We start from the raw sequence: 22,881 nt of genomic DNA on the forward strand, positions 1-22,881 counted from the left end.
TATACTTTCACTTCTACACATTAAATTCCAACAACCTCTTACATACAATAAAGACCAATAACCCGAAACAATAGTTGATCACTTTATTTTGGGCTTAACTTAACCGACAACCAATGATACCTAATTATTCACATAGAAACCCACATAAATAAAATTAATCAAACAATCTCTCACTGAGGCTATATGTGTAACCTTATTATTATGTTTGTGAAAATAACCTTACAAGCTCAAAAATGTTGTCGTTCCGAAATGTATCTCTAATCAATCCGGTCAATCAATCACATGAACATAGGATCAAAGTGGTCTTCGCTACACTCAAGGACACCAGAACCATCAATGGCCACATATGCCAACGCAACTGAATGACATGGATTATGAAGTGGATGTGTAGCATGTAAATTTCATGTAATGTGATCATAACATGTCTGTTTCCAATAGGTCTGTTTCCAACAGGTCTTCCCTAAACCTTATTGAGATCAAACTTTAGTCATAATCAGAGTGTGACTTAACTTGAAATTTATTTCTGCATAAAATAAATTTACATAACCATATTAGAATTACTAAACATGCCTATAAAATATTTAAAATTACAAACTCCCACTAAAACTGAATATCTTTAATTTACCAAACACACATACAATTCATGTGCACAAAAACCTTTTTGGTGATAGTCCCTTAATAATTGAATCCACAATTATGGAATTTGTACCAAAGTGATTTGTAGACAACTATCAACTACGAACTATTCCTTTAACAACCAGAAACGTAATTGGATGCAATATAACAAGCTATAAAATTTATGTCATGATAAAAGAGGCTATGATAAATAACTTTTTAGCACTCTTTCATGAAACAACACCTTCTGCCAGCAAATAAATATAGCACAACATAGTTTTTCCATATTATCTTGCCATCACATAAAATCAGAGTTAGTATACCAAATGATCTCAAACTGATTTAACCCTCGATATATGAGCATGTAATCTTTTGTTCTCTGTAAATACCATAAGAGTGGTTTGACTGCTTTCCAATATTTTACTCTTGAATTACTTAGATATTCTCCCAGCATTTATGTCATGTATGCAATATCTAGACGTGTACAAACTTGAAAATATATCAGACTCCCCATTGCAGATGCATAGGGAATCTTCTGCATTTATTTTCCCTCAAAATCATTCTTGAGGCATTGTGTTTGAGACTAATTTTGTCTCCCTTAGCCACAAGAGTATCCATTGATTTACATTATTACATCCCATATCGTTTGAAAACTTTGTCGACATTGTTTTTCTGAGATAATCTAAGAATGCTTCGAGGACAATCACGACGTATTTGAATACCTCATACAAAAGATGCATCACCAAAATCTTTCTCATCTCAAAATTTTTAGCTAGAAACTATTGGTGTCATGCAATAAATCTATATTGTTGCTAGCAAGTATGATGTCATCAATAAAACCAGAAAAATATGCTTACTCCCATTGAATTTATGATACACACATTCATCGACCAAATTCATCTCAAAACCAAACAAGATGATTGTTTGATGAAATTTAAAATATCATTGTCGAGATGCTTGCTTGAGCCCATAGATGGATTTTTTTAATTTGCAAACCATTTTTTTTGTGTCTTTAGACACAAAATTTGCTTGTTGCATCACATAAATCTTTTAATCAATGTCACCATTTAGAAATAGAAACGTATTCTTTACATCCATATGATGAAGCTCAAAATCGAAATGTGCTACCAAAGCCATTATTATCCATAAAGAATCATTCGAAGAAATTGGAAAGAAAATCCCTTTATAATCAATGCATTCTTTCTATATAAAGCCTTTAGCGACAAAACTAGTCTTATATCTTTTCACATTGCTTTTCGAATCCTCTTGATTATAAATATCCATTTGTTCGAATCCTCTTGACTATAAATATCAATTTGCAAACAATAGGCTTTAAATCTTTAGGCAATGAGACAACATCTCATACATCATTGTCTTCATAGACGACTTTATCTTATCATTCATGACATCATTTCACTTTTGAGAGTTAAAATTTTTCATGGATTGACGGAAGTTGATAGGATCATCCTCTGTTATTCAAATGTTTGCCTAATGTTCTTGAAGAAATACAATGTAATCATTTGGCATTTCATTTATCCGCTCTTTAGTGGATCTCCTTAATGACATAGGTTATGGAGGTGTTTGAGTTTGTTCATCTATAGTGGGAGGATCTCCAATATTGTCTTGTTGTATTGTGTCTTGGTCAAGGTGAGGAACAAAATCATGCAAGACACAATATATTCATCTTCAAATACAATGTCACTAACTGTATCTCTTCTCGCAAACTCAACATCCTCAAATAACCGGTCATTTTCCGACTCAAAAATCGATTTACTTGTAGAATCATAAAACTTGTACCGCTTGGATCTTTCAGAGTATCTGGTAAAAAAACAATTGATTGTCCATGTAAAATCCAAGATTTTGGGTTTAATCATGACAATATTTTGTAATTTTAGGATACTAGGATTTTCACAATCTTCGGGTATCTATCTCATTTTAAGATGTAAGATTTGCAAGATTTTCTTAAGGTTGAATGGATAATTTTATCGTGTATATATTTTCGAACTTGTGAGCAGATAAAGATCTAAGATTCGAGATGATATTGAGATACCGGGATAAAAATCAAGCAAAGGATAATACAAGCCCTAGAATTCGAATTCAATAGTGTGTATATTATATAATTTCGAAATTCATTGGGATGAAATATTTAGATTTTGAATATCACCCAAGATCACAGATAGATCATGATTCTAGGTGAAGATTTGATTCAGAATTCAAACGCGAAAATAATACACGATCGGGATAACAGCCAACCCCTATAAATAGGAGGGCCCTGTAACTCGAAATTCACACCTCAAATTCACTCCATATTTTCGAGTTCCTCTCTAGTCTCCTTAGGAAATTTTCGAGACTTTGCTCTCGTGGTTCTGCCGAGTATCGAAGTGCCGCTACAGTCCAAAGCTCGTGAAGAAATTCAAAAATTCCAGTGCAAGAAACTCCCCTCTCTTTCACGTTTTTTTTCAAAGAATTTAAGGTAAGTGGGCTGTTTTAAATGGTTAAATTTTCGATTTATGCATGTGTTCGTTTTTTTTTAAAATTCGTTCGAGCACCGTCGTTCTGTCTCTATGCTTTTAAAAGTTTGGTACGTTTACGTGTTGGCACTGTGATGATTCCTTGAAAATGGGTGGAATTCCAACATATGGCTTTTCACGGTGGGATATAATCGTTTTATGGCCTCGCCCCCTTAGAAGATTAAAACTTAGGGACTAATATCAGTAAACCAGAGAAGGTGGAAAAATCGCAGTGCTATTATGATATGAATATGATGTTACGTTACGAAAAACATGATGTATTTATGTGTTGTTTTCAAAAATGGAGTAAATATTTTTATGTGTGCTCGATACGCCCCCACTTGCTGAGTATTTCCCAAAATACTCATCCGTTACTCTCATCTCCCCAGATTTATCCGAAGAACAGGTTGAGTATGAAGAATCCGAACAATTTTGGGGCTGGTGATTCATGAGATTATTAGTAGTCATGTTTAATTATTTCGAGATTTTCGTAATTTAATTCCTTGTAAGACGTTTTCGCATTTATTAATTATTTCAGTTGTAAAGACATTGGTTTCTTTTTGAGAATTTATGAAATAAACTGGTTTCGGTTTATACTGTGCTACGAGGCTGGTTGTTTTTCGATTGTGTGATTGATGAACAACGCTGATGTCGACTAACACTGGTCTCGGGGCGTGACAGTCCATGAGTCCAATTTCTTTTCATTAGGCTTATAAATCCTTGCCTCAGCTGGACATCCCCAAACGTGCAAATGTTAAGATTGAGATTTTTTCCTATCCAAATTTCATAAGGGGTTTTGATCTCTGCCTTAGTTGGAACTCTATTAAAGATATATGATGCGGTCTTTAGTGCGTCTCCCCATAGTAATTCTTGTAAGGTAAAATGACTAATCATGCTCATCACCATATCCTTAAGTGTTATGTTTCATCTTTCACCAACACCATTCATAGTGAGCGAACCTGACATGATGTACTGTGGGACGATACCGCATTCCTCTAGGAATCTAGCAACAAGTCTTGGACCTTGTTCATCTGAACTGTCATATCTGCTATAGTATTAATCATTTTGGTCATATCTTATGCTTTGAATCTTTAAGTCAAGTTGATTTTCAACTCCGACGTTATAATTTTTGAACACATCCAATGACCGCGCATTTTCATGACAGAGATAAATGAAGCGATATTTTGGAAAATCGTCTGTGAACATTATAAAATATTGTCAACCATTCCAAGAAATCGAAGAGAATGATCCACAAATATCAATATGTATAAGTTCTAACACAAATGAATTTCTGTTTGCTTCAAATCTCCTTTTATTGATTTGTTTTCTCTTTATACAATTAATACAATTATTAAAAAATTTGTAATCTAGAATTTTGAGAAATTCGTCTGACACTAGTCTTCTTATTCTCTTTTCAAATATATGACTCAATTTCTTGTGCCATAACGTAAACTGAAAGCTCAATAGTTAATTTTCTTTTAGTACATATATTTGTTTGCAGAGATTCATTAAATGAAGCAATAACATCCAAAATATAAAGACTATTGTATCTTAATAAAGAACATAATTAACCATTTTTGAATCATGAAAAACTGGTTGAATATTCTATTTTTATATTAACAAGAATAACCTAATTTGTTTAATGCAAAAATAGAAATCAAATTCCGTCTAAAAGATGAATCAAATGCCTCATCATTGATTAATTATATTTTGTTCATCTGATGTTTAATAATTTAATTCTAATAATTTGTGTGAACAAGGCTTGTAAGTAAAGTATAACACTGTTTAAAACATCAAGTATAACACATAAATTTGCCCGATTTCGAGACCGACTACAAAGCCATTGGAACCAAAGTATGGGAAATAATTATTTTTAACTTTGCCCATAAATAAATAGACATGTCAAAATAGATTAAGCTCATCTCATCATATTAAATAGGCGGATAAAGTTCGAAACATTTCCAGGAAAATTTCTGCCTAATCCAACTCTAAAATGGATATGATTGTAATTATAAGATACATAATAAAATTTATATTCATATTGACATTATTGTTATTATTTTGTGAGTAAATGTTAAACGCTAGTATTTATAATTCATAAATCATTAAAATTTTTTTTTTTGAAAAACTTATTTTCGCCCCGTCCCCCAAATTAAAACATCCAACTCACCCGAGTTCCAAACTTATAAACGATTAGTTATTAAAATGCCAGTTTGCTAATTGGAGTTGTCTCTTTTTCATCGTTAAAGCATAATTGAACTCTTCGACTTCCAAGAAGTAAGTATCCTTTACACTGAAAAACAGTGTTCTAAAAAATTTACTTAAGCTCTGTTTAAGCGCGTTTAATCTTGAAACTCGACAAAAACGTTCCACTTCAGAGAAAAGCGGAAAAAAACGGTCGAACTATAGTTTCATCGAATTAATCGTAATTAAGACGTTTAATTAAGCGTGCTTAAACATAATTAATCGCATCTGTTTATTTTTTTATTTTTATTTTTTATTTTCAAGGTATGTTTTTTTTATTTTAAAATAATAAATTAAGTTTATAATTTAGATGTTTATTTTTTTAATTTTAATTATGATTAAGCGTGTCTGACAATGATTTGACAAATATTTAACATTTTTTAACGTGATCTAGTTGTAAAACAAATAAAGATTGTAATTTTGAGATTTTAATGTTTTTATAAATATGAGAATTAATGCATCAGACTTAATTTATTATATTTATGTATTATTTTTTCTATTTATTAATTTGAGATAATTATAATTACACTAAAGATAAAAAACTTTTTTTCACGCTTAAGCCCGTGCTAATCTCGCTTAAGTGTGAAAAACTTGGAGCTCGACATCCGTGCTTCGGGGCGCTTCACGTTTTTTAGAACCTTGCTAAAAAATATTAGTACAAATCTACGAGACATCCGGTACAAGTAACTCAACGTTGCTACATACATCTATAAGATAAAAAAAACAAGACAGAGCAACAATCTACATTCCACATACCTACAACAATTTACACCTAATGGCCTAAACAAACTGCACATACATTTAACCAAAACTAGGAAGTAAGCCCTTTCAAGAAAAAGAAGGAAAACTATGAAGTGAGCCAATTAAACGTTCGTCCCAGGAACCTCGAAGCTATAGGGCTCGATACACGAGCAAACATAGGCAATGTTGGATACATTAATATCCCGAACATAAACCAGTTAAAGCTCAAGAGAGCCACTGCATCAGGTGTAGGCTTGTCTTGGATGGTGCTGAAGAATTTGACCACACTCGATAACGACATAGCAACAACAGCAAAAAGAGCTAAAATAAGAGGCATGCATGGATCTTTAGCTTCCCATACGATCATTCCAACTAGCAGCGTCAATATTGCACTTAACACGCTTTGGGACAAAGCAAGATCCCTTTGTTTGGCACAAACAGTATTGCACTTTGAGATAATATCGGCAGCGTGTTGTTCAATAGGCCACTGACTTTTTGGCTGGGTCTTCATAAGTTTGTTCACGTCATGATTTTGAATAATTTCTGGAGACATATCGTGGCTTATGTTTCCATAGCGGTTAGGCAATGATGTTCTTGAATTTATGCTGTTCTCTGTATAACTACCTTTTTTTTCATCATCTACACCTTTATCGTCCCAAAACGATTTGCCTTCAACCTCCTTTATCCTCCGGATTTCATCCTTCAGATCACGAACCTGATAAACAACTACAAGAAAGTTATAGGAGGCTATACACAAAAAAGAATTGTGATGTTTTAGAAGTTTCATGGAAAAGAGAGAGAGTAATTCGAGTCCAAGGCAGATCGTTCCAATCAAGATATAAATTTAGGATCGAAATGCGAGGATCAATATTTTACCTCCCCACCTAAGAGCTCAATCTGAGCAATGGCATCATAATGTTCCTTTTTAAGTTCTGTTAACATAACATCAGTCATTCTACATTCTTTGATGGACATATGGAGTTGTTTCTCCAGTTCTCTTCTTTCCCACAGAACATCTTCCAGTTCAGTGCTCACTTGGTGGAGTTGCATATGTAGCTGCAGAGTGGCTGTTCTCGCTTTAATTACACCCCACGAAACAAAAAGGTGTTGCGATAAGGACAAGGCGGGAGAAACTTACCGTTTTTTCTTTATACAATGCGGAAATTGCCCGCATGGGGAGAGATAATATTGATATTACCCAAATTGCAGACCGCCACAGTATTACTAAATGAAGATAGAGAGCAGCTCTCAGCAGTTCTATCCACGTCTGAAGGACGACGCAAATGCATTGCAAACCAAATTGAAAAGATAGGATAACCAGCAATAAAGGCATCGCCACTAATTTGAACAAAAATGCCATCACACCCGCAAATGCACACTACTAAATTACATTTTCAGGATACCTTCTGCATATAACATAGAAAAGGTCCATATAAGATATATTGTATGCATGGCAAAAATATCATATGCAGAATATGAACCTAAGATTTTAAACATAAATTTTTCTGCTGCCAAGAAAAAGCAAGAAAAACTTCAGTGAAAACTTAATCATGCCCTCAATTGATCCTAAGACAACCCTACAGATGTTTTGGAGTTGTAAGAACTGCAAATACGTTTATCGAGAGTGGTATGACTCCTCTTATTATGATGAGCTAAAACCACACTTGTTTATTCATGATACTGCTCTTCGAGACGATTACTAAGTAATATCAAGAGGTGAATAATTTCGATAGACATCGTCAAATTAACGCTTATGGACCTTTAAGACTACATGTCCTTGAACCATGGTAGTACATACATATCTTGGATTCGTCATCTCTTTCTCGAACACTAAGGCACCACTTGGTTTGAAAGATGAGACATTAGATGACACATCTTTATTTCATCAAACATTGATTCAAATTCTATAAAATATTAAAGTTATAAATCATTACATTATCCATAAATACATCCTCCGACGTCCCATATCTGTGGCCAAAATGGTGACTAAGTGGCTGATAAACCAAACCGTCACCCAATACCATGGCATAGTAACATTACTAGGGCCCATTTCATTAAAGTTCAATAAATAAAGGATTACAGGGGGAAAAAAGAGTCAAGATCATTTCCAAAAACTTCCACCTTAAATTGAGCTAATGTTCAGAGGATTTCCTGGTGATGGGCCCTTACGTGTATAGTCATATTCTACTATGTTTTCTTCATTCATCAACTACAAGCATATATTAACTCTCGACTAAGAAAACAGGATAACCAACAAGTAAAACTCTAGCAAGAAGCATGATATCAAAATATTGATAAAAACCAAACTCCCTTTAGGAACCGCATTGTACCTGCATTGCTAACCAGAAAAAAACAAAACTGTAAACCAACAATTTTCCTTTCTTAATACACAGGAATCAAATACTTCCACAAAACACAGCCGGTTTACGACACAATCATAAAAATCTTATCTTTAGACAGAGTCACACAATGAATTTGCCAAACTTCTCACCAATAGCAAAGAATATGAGCCTCTAACCGACAAATATAAAAAGTACGGAAAATAGTAGACTAATTTACTTGGTTTATCTGATGTGGGTATTCCTGTTTTGGAAAAAGAAAAGGCCTCAAATGGGAACTTCCTCTAACAAATAGCAGTTGCCTTCCTATGGGATAAGGTACGGTGAATTCTTGAAGCTTTTAAGGTGAGAAAAAGGGGAGGAAGTAGCGACACGTCGCCGTTTCAAGAAAGTGACACGTTTTTAGAGGAGATCAGCATTCAGCATCCACCAACCTTGAATTTTGTTCTATTCATCTGCACAAATTGCGGCCCATTACCCGTGGCTCTCTCCGCCGCCTAGCGTCAGCAAACAACATTCTATTAGCGCCACTATCCCATCCTTATTCCCAATTCTCCACCATGCACCTTTCCTGTGCAAACACCAATCATTTGTACGGTGCCTTGATAATTGGCGAAGAAAGAAGTAAAATCAATCCTTATGAGTTGCATAGAAGTATGAGTCGATGATAATAATAGGAAACTAGACTTTTGAAAGGACAACCGGGAAATCTATCTACTTGAAAATGAATTTTTCTCGATAACTCGCGGTATTTTGTTTAAAATATATTTGAGTATATCGTTTTCTTAAATAAATAGTTGATTAAGATTTTTATGAGATAATCTTACGGAATCATACTCATATTTATAATAAAAAGTATTGAGTTGACTCAAATAAAATATTTGTCTCACAAAATTGATATATGAAACCATTTCCCAAGAATTTTTGTGAATTTTATTGTGACCACAAAGTTTTCATATTATATGTAAAAAGATTCATTAAGTTCAACACTATTATGTTTTAGCATACTCTTTCTATAATGTCATTGAATCCATTATCTTTCATGAGAAAAAGGAAAACTACATATATTTTATATTATATCACGGTTTTCTATAAATTTAAAAAGTTACAGAAATATCGAGAAAAGAAAGTATTAAAAGTTTATATGTCTTTCGAATTTAAAAAATCTTACTCAACAATTAATGTATAAATATTTTATTCCGGTTAAGAAAGTAAAAATCGTAAAAATTAAAACTAATAGAGGATAGAAAAAGAACACTTATAGAGGCACTTTTTGTTGGAGTTTAAGCCTTAAAACTTAAAACAAAAAATGATAAGTGTATTATGATTTCATTTTAACGTTTTGTAAATTCAAAACTAAAATAAATAAAAAGTTATTTTAGTTAATATTTTGTAACCTACATATTATTCTCAATCAATATCTTTATTATTTAAATTTACTATATATTATATAGTACGAGAGCACAATCAATCTACTAACCGAATGAAGTCATGAAGTAATTTTTTGTTTGCTTAAAATACCCTTTAATTTATCAACAATTTCTTATTTTTATTTATGATTTTGAATTTTTAAATTAATGATTATATCATCTCTAACACATCCCTAGCGAATATGCGACAAATTCATGTGAAGCATGATGAGTATTAAATTATAAATATTATCAAAATATACACAAATTGCTTTAAGAAAATTGAAATGCTTCCCACGTGCCTTCTTAATGATCTTCTTAGCTTGGTTGTTCTTCATACTCAGCATGCTCTTTGTGGGGTCTTTGCGATGCTCTTAAATAGTAGCCCAAATGGTGCCAAAGCCTCCTCATTATTTCTTGCTTTTAGTGCACCAAATATACTTCATGCCTTCACATAAGATAAAATCTTTACTATCTCATCTTTGTATGATCCTTTTACTTTTGCAGCAGCATTTTGGCATGACATCCAACGCCCGACTTCCGGAAGTTCGACCACCTGCATCGGTCCACGCTTCCAGGATGCCTAAACCATTCGCCACCTCGGGTTTTCAGCTGAAGTGGTATAAGAGGATTCAAACAGATGCTTTTAGGCCAACAAGTCCTGGACATAGCCCTGGAATGGGTCACAACGAGCCTCCCCATCGAGGCAATAACCATTAGTCGAAGGCTTCTACAATGATTCGCCGAAGCGCCAAGGTGGATCAAGAAAGATCACGTTTCCTTCGAAAATAACAACAAAATTTTCAGTTTTCACCAGAATTTACTTTAATCACTTGTCTATCGAATTTTACTTGTTTTTTCTATGAAGAATATAAGGCATCTACTATGTTATTATATTTTGCATCGGCCTTTGGACAGAAATCTTAGGGTAGCCGACTTCTGGAAATAGTATCGTGCAACACATGCAATCACACACACATAATAGTGTCGGTAACTTCGTCCCCTAAAAATATTATTCGGAAATAAATAATGAGTACTCATATTTACTGTAAAAATCAATACTTTTGACATAAAAAATAATATTCTTTTTAGATGTGATCCAAATAGAATATTCATCTCATAAAATTGACCCGTGAGACCGTCTCACATAAGTTTTTGTGATAAATAATGTACGATTAATTAAAAACAATATTTTGTAGCGAATCTATCTATGCTATAGCCACACGAGATTTGGAGTATTTGGATTAATGGTTTTGAAGTTTAAGTATTTTAAATTATAATAATAAAACAATTGATTTGTTTGGGTAAATATTATGTTATAAACTCAATATGAGTATTATTTCAAAATATTTTTCTATTGAGTTGTGTAACATTCTAGAGTTTATAAACTACTCTGTATTAGTTTTAACATTCGATGTTAGATATGTGTAACTGTAAATTCATTTGACAACATATTTGAAATATTAAGCAGTTATTTTTTGAATCATTATAGTAAATTTTTATCCATTTTAATATGAAGTCATTTTAAATCTTTCTTTCTAATTAAAAAAAAAAAACCCATCAATTGTATCATGTTTTCTTGAGGAGGATGTCTATTTAAATTTCATTTTATTTTATTAAACTACATGAAGGTTTTCTTGTCAAAAATTTCAAGTTTATCTTTTGATATAAATAACTTAGAATATTGTACTCGGATTGATGAATCAAATCCATGATAACAAATCAATTTGTTTAATAATGAGTCACTCAATTTGACAATAAATTTCAAATATTCAACTACTTATTTTTCGATGCATTATAGTGGATTTCAAATAATTTCAAAACGGCCTTATGTAATAACTCTCTTTATAAGATCAGACCTATTCAATGTCATATGTTTCTTGATTAATTTCGTGTGTAGGATTTCGACGAACTAAGATTCAATAATGAGCAAACAATTTGATCACAAAAGGTCGGATGAAGAAGACATTTACATATGTTTCCATGTGATATTATTTTGACGGCAACAAAGATTCAGGATTTTTGGCTACATTAATCAATAGAAATCTGTACTTTAACTCTCCAATATTATAAAGCAAGCCAGCAGATAATATTTAAAAAATAAAAAGAACTAATCATTAAAACACTTTATTTTATTTTATTTTATTTTATTTTATTTTTATCGTGCAACACCTTTTGCACTCAATCTTAGACAAAAATATGTGGTTCTTTGTTATGGATCTTTGATATTGACAATCTAAATCTCTTTTCAAAACAAAGAATCAATCACAATCATGGCACTTAGGTTTATAAATTAAAAAGCACGAAAACCTGTTCACCACTTTAACTTATATTTCCTAAGTTGAAAATACAATATTATTATATAATATTTGAGTGNTGACAGTTCTTGCATGATTTATTTATTTTTACCTAATTTTATATATTATATAATATGATAATTGAGTCCTTGATTTTGTGAGTCAAGTAAAATATCAATTTTAAGATTAATCGAATGATACTAATAATTTTATTGAGATTTATAAAAATCATTTATATAATTATCTCGAGTTCATTTATATAATTATCATATTATATAATATATAAAAATAAATAAAAAATATTTATTTGATTTTAATTTCTATCTACTAGCAGATATTTATAAAAATCATTTTTTATATATTGAAATGAGAGAACGATAGAGTTTAGAATTTTTATATATTGAGGGCAATTAAGTCATTTGTGGTGTTTTTTATCATTAAATTAAAATTATCATATTTCATAAAAAAGATATTTTATTCTTGTATAAAATTATTTATCACGACCCCATGATAATATCATGAGTTTTCTAAAAAGATATCAAACGTTGGATAAGAGTTATCCAATGTATCAAAATATACCTAATTGATTATCTTATCTTCTTTCCGTTTTGCAACGAGCCCACAAAGTCCTTAGGCCCATGGAGAATGGTTTGTCAATCACTATTGCATAGGGAGACTGTTTTCCAAACATGTACTTCAACCTTTTATAACTTTATCGATCCTTCTCTTAAAACTTAAAAAAACCCAACTTTCCTAAGATCTGGACATCAAAGCTCATACATGGTATCCAAAAAAATCTAAGCATGTGATTTCCTGAAAGATTGTAAGATCCAATAAATATTTCCGCTTTTGGATAATTGAGAAGCTGGAGCAGCTAAAGACGATCGGACGGGAGCTCGCAATGGGCTCCCAAGGGGGATTCGGGCAGTCTAAGGAGTCCCTAGACCTCATCAAATCTATTGGAGAAGCACGATCCAAAGCTGAGGAAGACCGCATTGTTCTGCGAGAAATCGAGATGCTGAAAGCCCGATTAGCCAGCCCGAATACCTCGAAATACAAGCTCAAAGAGTACCTCATTCGCTTACTCTATGTGGAGATGCTGGGTCATGATGCTTCCTTCGGATACATTCATGCTGTTAAAATGACACACGATGAGAATCTGCTCTTGAAAAGGACTGGGTATTTAACAGTTACTCTGTTTTTGAACGAGGATCATGATTTGATTATATTGATTGTGAATACGATACAGAAGGACTTGAAGAGTGATAATTATTTGGTTGTTTGTGCGGCATTGAATGCGGTTTGTCGGTTGATTAACGAGGAGACTATTCCTGTGGTGTTGCCGCTAGTGGTAGAGCTTTTGGGGCATCATAAAGAGGCAGTGAGGAGGAAGGCTGTGATGGCTCTTCACAGGTTCTATCAGAGGGCTCCTGGATCTGTTTCCCATCTAATTTCCAATTTCCGTAAGGTAATCCGTGTGTAGAAAATTGTCTCTACATGCATGATTTGAGTGGGCATTGACGTTTTACTTATTTGTGTTCAATAACGCTCTGTGTGACGTAGCTGTCCTTTTGTAATTTATTTCCAGAATAGTTGAGAGTCTTGAGACTTGTGGATAGAGATGTTCCTTGTCAACAGTCGAGTGGTGTGTTTAGTGCATGTTTGGTATGCTACTGGGTGAATGTGATTCATAAACTTGAAATTAATTGTTGAAATTTGGTTGCATGCGGATGGGCATGATTTGAATTAAGTGGTAAATTGTGATGCTATCTCTTTTATAACAATCATCATGTGATAAAAATGATAATACAAAAATGACCTTAGTTTTATCCAACAAATATGCGGATAGAGATCAGTAGATGTGTGAAGTTTGATTGGAAGGACCGTGTATATGATAGAGTAAAGACTGTTGTGGAGCTTCACACTGCGCACGTTGAATGGTAACTTCAGATGGTGATATGGTTGGAGGTGGAATGTTGACCTTTATTAATGGTGGTATCCAAGTGGAAAGAGTAGTAGAATCTGACGTGCATTTTGCGTGCATAATGATGCAAAAGGAAAGGTTGACTCAGTAAACCGGACATGCCTAGAAACATATATTTTTATTTGTGGATGGGTCTTAACAAGAATATGCACTTTGAGTAAGATAGTATCCAAGAAAAATGCATGGTTTTGAATGTGATACAAGTTTGTGAGAGGAATATGGACAAAGCCAAGGATAGCACAAACAACTAGTTTTGAATAGTTGGGTGTTGTACCAAAAAAATTTTCACTTGCGATTGATCAAATGAACAGCAGTAGCAAAGGCATGAGACCAAAATGTTAATGGAATGGAGGCATGAGATAGTAAAGTAAGACCTGTTTCGACAATGTGATGATGATGCCGCTCTGAGAAACTGTTGTGCTCGGGTGTGTGAGATGGAGTAGTAAAATGAGATATACCGTTGAGAATTAGAAAATTCGTGAGTGCAATATATTCACCACCATTGTCCGAATACAAAATATTGATGTTAGAAAATACTCGTTTGATGTCTCTGTCTATAATATATGATGAGTGCTATGGTACATGATGATTTTATTTTAGATAGACGTCATAACATATGCACATTCAGAGAGAAATATTGTCGGTTCCTGAAAGTCAAAATTTCTGTTTTCTGAACAAATAGTGTTGTTGTAGCGGCTTTGTGACAATGATCCTGGTGTTATGGGGGCAACTCTCTGCCCACTTTTTGATCTTATCATGACCGATGTTGATTCATATAAAGATCTGGTTGTTAGTTTTGTAAACATTCTCAAGCAACTAGCTGAACGCAGATTACCAAAGAGTTATGATTATCATCAGATGCACGCGCCGTTCATTCAGGTGAGTTCTGATTTTGTTTGTCACCATATGTCTCTTCCTATCGTTTATACATTTCTTTTTTCTATCACAACACATGCTAGTATTAATAGCCAGTTTTCTTTGTCGCGGTATTGATGTCCTTTTAATGCATGCCTCTTTGAAGTATATTCGGAATGTTGCTCGTCTACCTTTTTCATGCTGGGATTCTCTTTTTGACTTGTTGATTCTTTATTTTAACCCCCAAGAGCTCCCCTTTTGGCCTGCATTTTTCCCGTTTTGCGGATTTATTCTCCTAAAACATATAGGTTGTGATCTTTCCACAGATTAAACTGTTGAAAATTCTGTCTGTTCTCGGTAGTGGTGACAAAAAGGCCAGTGAACAAATGTATACTATGGTTGGTGACATCATTAGAAAATCTGACTCAACGACTAATATTGGGAACGCTATTCTTTATGAATGCATTTGCTGTGTTTCCTCGTTGCATCCCAATCCAAAGTTGCTCGAAGCCGCAGCTGATGCCATATCAAAATTTTTGAAAGTATGATTTCTGAACACATTTGATGGTACCATTCTGTATTATTATTTCTGGATATTATTTAACTAATTGTCTCCAATGGACAGAGTGATAGCCACAATCTGAAATATCTCGGTATTGATGCTCTTAGTCGATTGATAAAGATAAGCCCTGAAATTGCTGAACAGCACCAACTGGCTGTCATTGATTGCTTAGAGGTGAGACTTACCATTTTATTTTTTGCCATATGGACTGGAGAAACTTCTTATTTGACCTCAAGGAAAAGATATGGTTGTATTGGTCCATTTCTTCAGATTACATGCTCTAACTTTTCTCAGTGGTCTTATTCAATTGAATCTGGTTGGTACTGAATGTAAAATAGAGATGCTCTCTGTTTCCTGGTACCTTTTTAGAATAAATGTAATAGATGTATCCTCCAAATGTGTCTTTCCAAATTTATCTAATGGATAAGGGCATAAGTCTGAGAAAAACAATTGAGCATTTCTAAATGCATCTTCACACTATATGTAACTTATTTCACAATGTGCAGTGACGAAGGTTGAATAACAACCCCTGTGCAAATGATTTTCGTTATTTGGGAAAAAAATAACGGTTTTCTTTTGTAGTTTTCTTAGTTGCCAGTTGGTACCTAATTTGTATAACCTCTTTTTTTTTTGTTGTTGGGCTTTATGGGATTAGTCTATTCCACATGATGAAGAATAGTTGGCCACACATCTTTTATTTAACTTAGTATTTATGTGCTAGAAGGTTTGTTTTGATTGATCTAGTGTTTCATTTGAACTTTGCTCTAAGTTCTGGCATGCTTCATGATACAGGACCCTGATGACACCCTAAAGCGCAAGACATTTGAACTGCTTTACAAAATGACCAAGTCGTCGAATGTAGAAGTAATTGTGGACCGTATGATAAATTACATGATAAGCATCAATGATAACCATTACAAAACTGAAATAGCATCTAGATGTGTCGAACTTGCTGAGCAATTTGCACCGAGCAACCAATGGTTTATACAGGTAATCATACGGACTTGTACTGCTGCTTGATTTGTCCTCACGTGCTATTGATTTTGAGTGGTTTTTAATTCTCTGCTTCTTTGTCATGTTTTATTTTCCAGGCTATGAATAAAGTGTTTGAGCATGCAGGGGACGTGGTTGACGCTAAAGTTGCACATAATTTGATGAAGCTAATAGCAGAAAGATTTGGAGAGGACGACGGCGCTGCAGATAGTTTGCTTATTTCATCTGCTGTATGTTTTCTCTATGAATCTGTTTCTTATTCGGGTGCACGTACTTGTATTTGTTTTAAATAACCGTGTTCTATTTTAGTTAGCAAGAACAATTTGCATATTGAAATGATTGTTCTTATTGATTGGCAGTTTGCTATTTATCTTTTACCTTTCAGCATTTTCTATTTTGTTAAACACAAGACTTGTTGGCATTCTTGGAAAACACCGTGTAGCTTTGCATGAGATTATGACGAGATTATTTAGGTTATTCCCATGCAATATGCATGTTGAAATTATATTTTATGTACTTTTTTTGTAATGGTGAGATTATTATGTTTAATGGATATGTTCAGTGGAGGCGAATGGTCTTCTTCTTTTGAGAATATCACAGATGGAAAGTCGTCAACTTGAAATATCATTATCCCATTTAAGTCTTTAAAAATGTATCTTGTGACTTTTTAATAACTATTGAGCCCAAATTACTCAATCATCTTACTAGTTTATTGTGTCACACTACTAATCATGTGGGTTTAGATACTAAAGTTACATTGTGAGCTTACCAGTTTTTGGTACGTGATGTATGACCATATTTGGAATACCGTCCCAATCAGGAAACTGTGTCCGGATTTACCTTGACTTCATTTTCATAAACAATCTCTATAATCTTGTTGAACTTTTTTGGCCTTCCTTTATGTCTGGTCTTGAAGAGGAATCAAGGATAGTGGGGATAAAATCAGGAAGATTTAATGCCATTGTTCTGCATCAGCAGGAAGTTAAAATTGTGATTGATTTATAAATGTAAACTACAAGACACTTTCATAAAAACCACTGACTATGTCTTTCTAAACAGTTGATTTAGTTTGATCGGTCAGTGTTAACATAGTTTCAAGGGATGCTTTCCCGCAGGCTTGAGGGCTTGGGACACCAAAAGAATCGATGATGTCAGTGTGATTTAATTTAAATTTCTAAATTGAAAGCAACCTTTTGTCTCCCTTAAAGTTTTAGGCGCAGCTTGGTAGCTCGAGTGTTTTTAGCGTCAGACATCTTTGTGACACTCCACTTTCTTTGATTTCTCCAGCTATTAACTATAATTTTGCTGCTTATGGAAAGTATTTCATATTGTCCACTGCTTAGACTGACAGTCAGTTGAATCATATTAAATTGATTATTATGGTTACACTCATTTATCATTTATAATCAGAATTATCTTATTTGTGCAGGTGGAGTCGTACCTTGGAATAATGGGAGAGCCAAAGCTTCCATCCGCTTTTCTTCAAGTATGTTCTATGACATCTACGTCCATCTTCTCTCTTTTTTTTTTTTTTTAAATATTTTTTGCTTTATTTTTGTTGGTGATCTGTTCGCTGGATCTTCCCATCTCCCTTTTCTGTATTTTCTCCCTCTCTGAGTGTATATATAATTTTCTGTGTTTTTCTGATTCTGTTTTCTACTCATTCTATCTCTCTTTGGATGGTCGAGTACTGATTGTGGATATGTCTTGCCTCTGTCATCCTTTTCTTGTTCGTCAGGTCATTTGCTGGGTCTTAGGGGAGTATGGGACTGCAGATGGAAAGTATTCCGCTTCATATATCTCTGGGAAGTTGCGTGATGTGGCAGAGGCACATTCAACCGATGACACAGTCAAAGTATGCATCTGGTTTTGTTTTATAGTCTTTCGGGAATCTTTTGTTTATAGTATACTTAATTTTGGAAAATAAAAATATTAGGTCTCATTGCTTTGCTTTTTGGCCGTGAGACTCCTTTATTAGCTTCCCTTTTCTGAAGCGCCTTTTCTCCCAATAGTTTTTGTCTTGTTTCGCTAATTTGCTGATACTTCTATCACTCAATTCATGTTGTTTTCTCCTTGTTTTGAAGGCTTATGCAGTAACGGCGATTATGAAGATACATTCATTTGAAATAGCATCTGGTAGGAAGGTGGATATGTTACCTGAGGTTGGTACTTTGAATCATGTGTGGTTGCTTTGACATTCTATTGTATAATCAACTACATAAAAATTAAAATCTAGGTTGAATTTTTTGTCTGTTGTGCTTGCTTCCATCTGTAGGACTAAGAGTAAATTCCTATACAAGACACATTGTCATCACTCATCAGCATGATGATCTTTATGCATATCCCTGCCTCCTTAGTCCTTTCTCACACTATTTAGTGCATGTCACAGCTCTTTGATTCTTCCTTCTACTGATGATTTACCTGTGAGAATGAGAACTCCATCAACATGAACAAAGAGTAGGTGATTTTGTTATCAGCGGGTTTTTGTGTTTTTTGGTTTATTTGTTTAATTGCTATATATGTAACACAACATGGTGCTCAAATAGTTTGTAAATGAGGATTATGTAATTCGGCTTCTCACCTTTCTTTTCTGAAAAAAATCTGGTGAAACTTGTGTCAGAAGTTTTGGCAATTTTAAAAATTAACTTCACATAAAATGGTGTTCCCAAGGTTTATATGTTACCGGTGGAGAGTGGTTTGCATCTTTCTCTCCTATCTAGAGAGGTTAAAAATTTACCCGGATTTGGAAACTCAGAAAGAGTGCTCATGCATAATAAATTATGGTCATTTACGGGCCCTTTTTCTGCTTGGATTGTCATGTTTTTCTTCGAGACTGTCAAATAACTGACACTTTGTGTTTGAGGAAAACATTTTTTAGTAGAAGGGCACTTAGCCATGCGACTTTTTGTTCTGATTATAGATGTATAATGATTTTGATGTGTCCGGGGGAGTAGCTCTGAGGATTAGAGACGTAGCTATGTTTCTTCAATTCCAACTGTAATTAATTGATTTAGAATAGGTTTCCAGATCCGTAACCTCTTGCTTGCTGCAGTGCCAATCATTGATTGAAGAAATGTTGGCGTCAAACTCAACTGATCTGCAGCAGCGTGGATATGAGCTTCAAGAAGTCACTGGTTTAGATGCTCATGCACTTGTGAATATATTGCCAATGGACTCTACTTGTGAGGAAATTGAGGTAATGCTGACTATTAGAGTATACTTTTAATTCTTTTCCTGTTATTTTGGATGGACCTTGTTTATATACACACAATTTAATTAGGAGGTCTGATTTGCAACGAAACTCGAACCTGATGTTCTGTCTTTTTCTCTTTAGTAGTGACTAAAGCAGGACAATAGCTGTTATATCAAGTTGTTACTGTGTTAATCTATTTGCGCCAAAAATAATGGACCTGCCAAATTGTCATTTTGATTGTCTTGGCAACCTGTAATAGCTCTCCATATCCTGGCTGTTGCTGCCTTGATGCAGTTTCTTAGAGACTGTTGTACTTTTGTACACAATTCCAAAAGTTGGACTAATTATAACAAGCTAAATCCAATCTGTTTAAACTGCAGTCTCAGAGTTTGAATTAATTCACTGTTGTGGTTTCTAATAATCTATGATAAATGATAGTGAAAAATTACAGCGACTACGAGGATATAATTTCATTTGGTAATTAATGTATTGGATTTGTAGTTTTGTTTTCCTATGATTTTTTTGGGCCAATGACGAGCTTGGATTCTTTATGGGAAGAAACAAAATTATGCCAGCGGAAATTTTTGCCTTGCTCATCATATATCAATGCTAGTACAAATTATGGGTTCCTGTTTACCTGAGTCCATTCCCTGCATCGTGTTTTGATATCATCTTTTAGTTGATCATAAAATTTGTCAAATCTTTGCAGATCGACAATAACCTTCCGTTCCTCGATGCATATGTCCAACAAGCATTGGAAAAGGGTGCTCAGCCATACATCCCTGAGAATGAACGTATCGGAATATCAAATATTAGCAATTTCCCAACTCAAGAGCATCAAGAATCCTCAGCACACACTCTTAGATTCGAGCCCTATGAGTTACCAAAACCACCTCCATTACATCCATCCTCCACGGAGCTTGTTCAAGTACCAGAGCCAGGTTACATTTCAGATATTCAGCAACCTGCTACATCTGTGCCCTCTGCCTCTAACACCGAGTCATCAGAAATCAAGTTACGACTTGATGGGGTTCAGAAAAAGTGGGGCCGGCCCACTTTCTCATCTACTGCACCATCTACATTTATCACTGATGCTGTCAAGATTCAGAATGAGGCGACTCAACATGATTCAGTTGTCAGTTCAAGCACAAAAGCGCGTGATTTCTCTCAAGATTCGAGAAAGCAATTGCCTGAGATTTCTCCAGAAAAACAAAAACTAGCGGCATCACTATTTGGCGGTGCTTCAAAATCTGATAGAGAACAGCCTCATAGCCTGAAGGTTTTGAAAACTCAGCATCACACCGCAGATAAAACTCGTGTAAAATCGTCTGATGCTACCAGTGTAAAATCATCTGAACCACCTCCAGACTTGCTGGACCTGGGTGAACCATCTGTCACCTGTAGTGCACCATCTGTAGATCCATTCAAGCAATTAGAAGGTCTTCTGGATCTAACACAAGAAGCGACCCTAATAACTACTGCTGGAGTTGGGACGTCTGAGGCCCCTTATTTTATGCCTCTGTTTGAAGACATGTCTTTGACTTCACAGAGCGACAACGATCCCAATCCTGTGGCAAATATGATCAACAAAAATGGTCTTGCAGGCAGCACAGTTGCATATTTGACACAACAGATGAACAAAGGGCCAAATTTAAAAGAAGCGTTAGAGAAGGATGAATTTGTAAGGCAAATGGGAGTGACTCCATCAGGTCAAAATCCCAACTTATTTAAAGACTTGCTTGGGTAAATTTTGTGTCCAAATCTTGTGCACCGATCGATAGCGGAAGAATCATTTAGGTTCTTTGCCATGAGTCATGAGCAGATTCGGAGAAAACCAGAGCCGAGTTGGTTAAAACCCTGTTTGTGTTGACAAAAATCAGGTGCACTTTGTATTGTTTACTAGAGAGGATACTGTGAGTAGAAAGTACAGCGAGGATTGAATTTTTTGAGGCAGTAGAAACGTTGCTTTGTTCAACGTTTTGCCACTGATTTAAAATTATTACAACAGAAACGTCGCTTGTCCTCATTTTGAAGATTTATTTTTTTCCCTTAGACGATATACCATTCGTTTGATTCGAATTGTTGGATGACGGGAATAAAGTATTGATTGATTGTAAACTAGTAATAGGGCATATGTATTGTGTGTGTGCTAATGTTGTACATATAATATATATTGTATGTGCATAATACTTTAAAACACAAAAAGTCATGTGAGACGGTTTCAAGGGTTAATTTTGTGAAACAGATATTCTATATATGTGTCATTCACGAAAAAATATTACTTTTTATGTTAAATATATTAATTTTTATTGTAAATATGGACATGATTGATCCGTAAAAAAATTTAAAGTATATGGCTTAGTAATGGTATTTGAAAGAGTCAAAAAATAAATGCAGTAGTAAAAGCTGGAATTTGGTTTTTTTTTTTAAAAAAAAAAATAGAATATCAATGTGCAAAGAAGTAAATGGTTGAAACCATTATTATAAATTAAGAAAATAAAAGTGACATCATCACATATAATACCACAATCAAACTATTTGATCCATGTAATTTCAATTTAATCTTTTATTTAAATTTTTATAAAAACGCAATATTAGTATCATTTTATAGTATAATTGTGGAATAATTAGTTTCATTGTCACACATATAATATTGTTATTTTTTGTTTTGTTTTCAAAATAAATGAATAAATTTTAATTTAAATAATTCAAAACGAGGTTCGGTTCCTCTTTTATGTTTCATTGAGCCGGCCGGAACCATCCATTCCGAAATCTCGGGGAAGACCAATGTCGTGTCCAAGTTTGATTATTAACCATTGTACCACCTAGAATAAGTCGATATACTTGTTATATTTACTGTTAATTATTATTATTAAATATTTAGATAGACGAGCTATTGATCCATTTTACATTTATTATTATATATAAATTTAATTGTATATTATTCGTTTAAAAAACAATTTTATTATCAACATAAATTATTCTTTTAAGTATAATTATTATCATTAAATTCAGTATTATTTTTTTAAAAAAAAGATATTTATATAAAAATTATATCATCATAACTGTTTCATTAGTAAAATATTAAATTATTAATATATAAAAATATATCTTAATAAATACACTATATGCTCAAATA

The 22,881-nt window shown here is 33.7% G+C and overlaps 2 protein-coding genes across 4 annotated transcripts; one reads left to right on the plus strand and one right to left on the minus strand.

Moving 5' to 3' along the window:
- Nucleotides 1–5,955: 5,955 nt before the first annotated feature.
- Nucleotides 5,956–9,089, minus strand: LOC140987464 (uncharacterized). 3 transcript variants are annotated; one of them, XM_073455979.1, is made up of 4 exons: nucleotides 8,602–9,089; nucleotides 7,249–7,516; nucleotides 6,987–7,166; nucleotides 5,956–6,825 (listed from the first exon to the last, which is right to left on the minus strand). In XM_073455979.1, the coding sequence occupies exons 2-4, from the start codon at nucleotides 7,468–7,470 to the stop codon at nucleotides 6,217–6,219; spliced, it is 1,011 nt and encodes a 336-aa protein (XP_073312080.1). In that variant the 5' UTR covers nucleotides 7,471–7,516; nucleotides 8,602–9,089; the 3' UTR covers nucleotides 5,956–6,216. The 3 variants fall into 3 exon arrangements, with proteins under 3 accessions (XP_073312080.1, XP_073312081.1, XP_073312079.1); XM_073455978.1 differs by having other exon boundaries at nucleotides 5,959–6,825; nucleotides 8,670–9,088; XM_073455980.1 differs by having other exon boundaries at nucleotides 5,957–6,825; nucleotides 6,987–7,177; nucleotides 7,249–9,088.
- Nucleotides 9,090–12,956: 3,867 nt separating this feature from the next.
- LOC140988187 (AP-4 complex subunit epsilon-like) lies at nucleotides 12,957–21,678 on the plus strand. Its single transcript, XM_073457163.1, has 11 exons — nucleotides 12,957–13,623; nucleotides 14,833–15,018; nucleotides 15,321–15,536; nucleotides 15,620–15,730; nucleotides 16,349–16,546; nucleotides 16,648–16,779; nucleotides 17,979–18,035; nucleotides 18,288–18,404; nucleotides 18,634–18,711; nucleotides 19,602–19,745; nucleotides 20,452–21,678. The coding sequence occupies exons 1-11, from the start codon at nucleotides 13,057–13,059 to the stop codon at nucleotides 21,487–21,489; spliced, it is 2,844 nt and encodes a 947-aa protein (XP_073313264.1). The 5' UTR covers nucleotides 12,957–13,056; the 3' UTR covers nucleotides 21,490–21,678.
- The last annotated feature ends 1,203 nt before the right edge of the window (nucleotides 21,679–22,881 follow it).

The sequence above is a fragment of the Primulina huaijiensis genome, chromosome 11, assembly GCF_012295235.1.
Source record: "Primulina huaijiensis isolate GDHJ02 chromosome 11, ASM1229523v2, whole genome shotgun sequence".
In the NCBI taxonomy this organism is placed as follows: Eukaryota; Viridiplantae; Streptophyta; class Magnoliopsida; order Lamiales; family Gesneriaceae; genus Primulina; species Primulina huaijiensis.

Coding starts and splice junctions, on each gene's coding strand:
- LOC140987464 (XM_073455979.1), bottom strand. CDS start 7,470: ATGGCATTTTTGTTCAAATTAGTGGCGATGCCTTTATTGCTGGTTATC. Junction 7,167..7,248: donor CATTGTATAAAGAAAAAACG/GTAAGTTTCTCC, acceptor GCCACTCTGCAG/CTACATATGCAACTCCACCA. Junction 6,826..6,986: donor TTGAGCTCTTAGGTGGGGAG/GTAAAATATTGA, acceptor GTTGTTTATCAG/GTTCGTGATCTGAAGGATGA.
- LOC140988187 (XM_073457163.1), top strand. CDS start 13,057: ATGGGCTCCCAAGGGGGATTCGGGCAGTCTAAGGAGTCCCTAGACCTC. Junction 15,537..15,619: donor CCATATCAAAATTTTTGAAA/GTATGATTTCTG, acceptor TCCAATGGACAG/AGTGATAGCCACAATCTGAA. Junction 15,731..16,348: donor CTGTCATTGATTGCTTAGAG/GTGAGACTTACC, acceptor TTCATGATACAG/GACCCTGATGACACCCTAAA.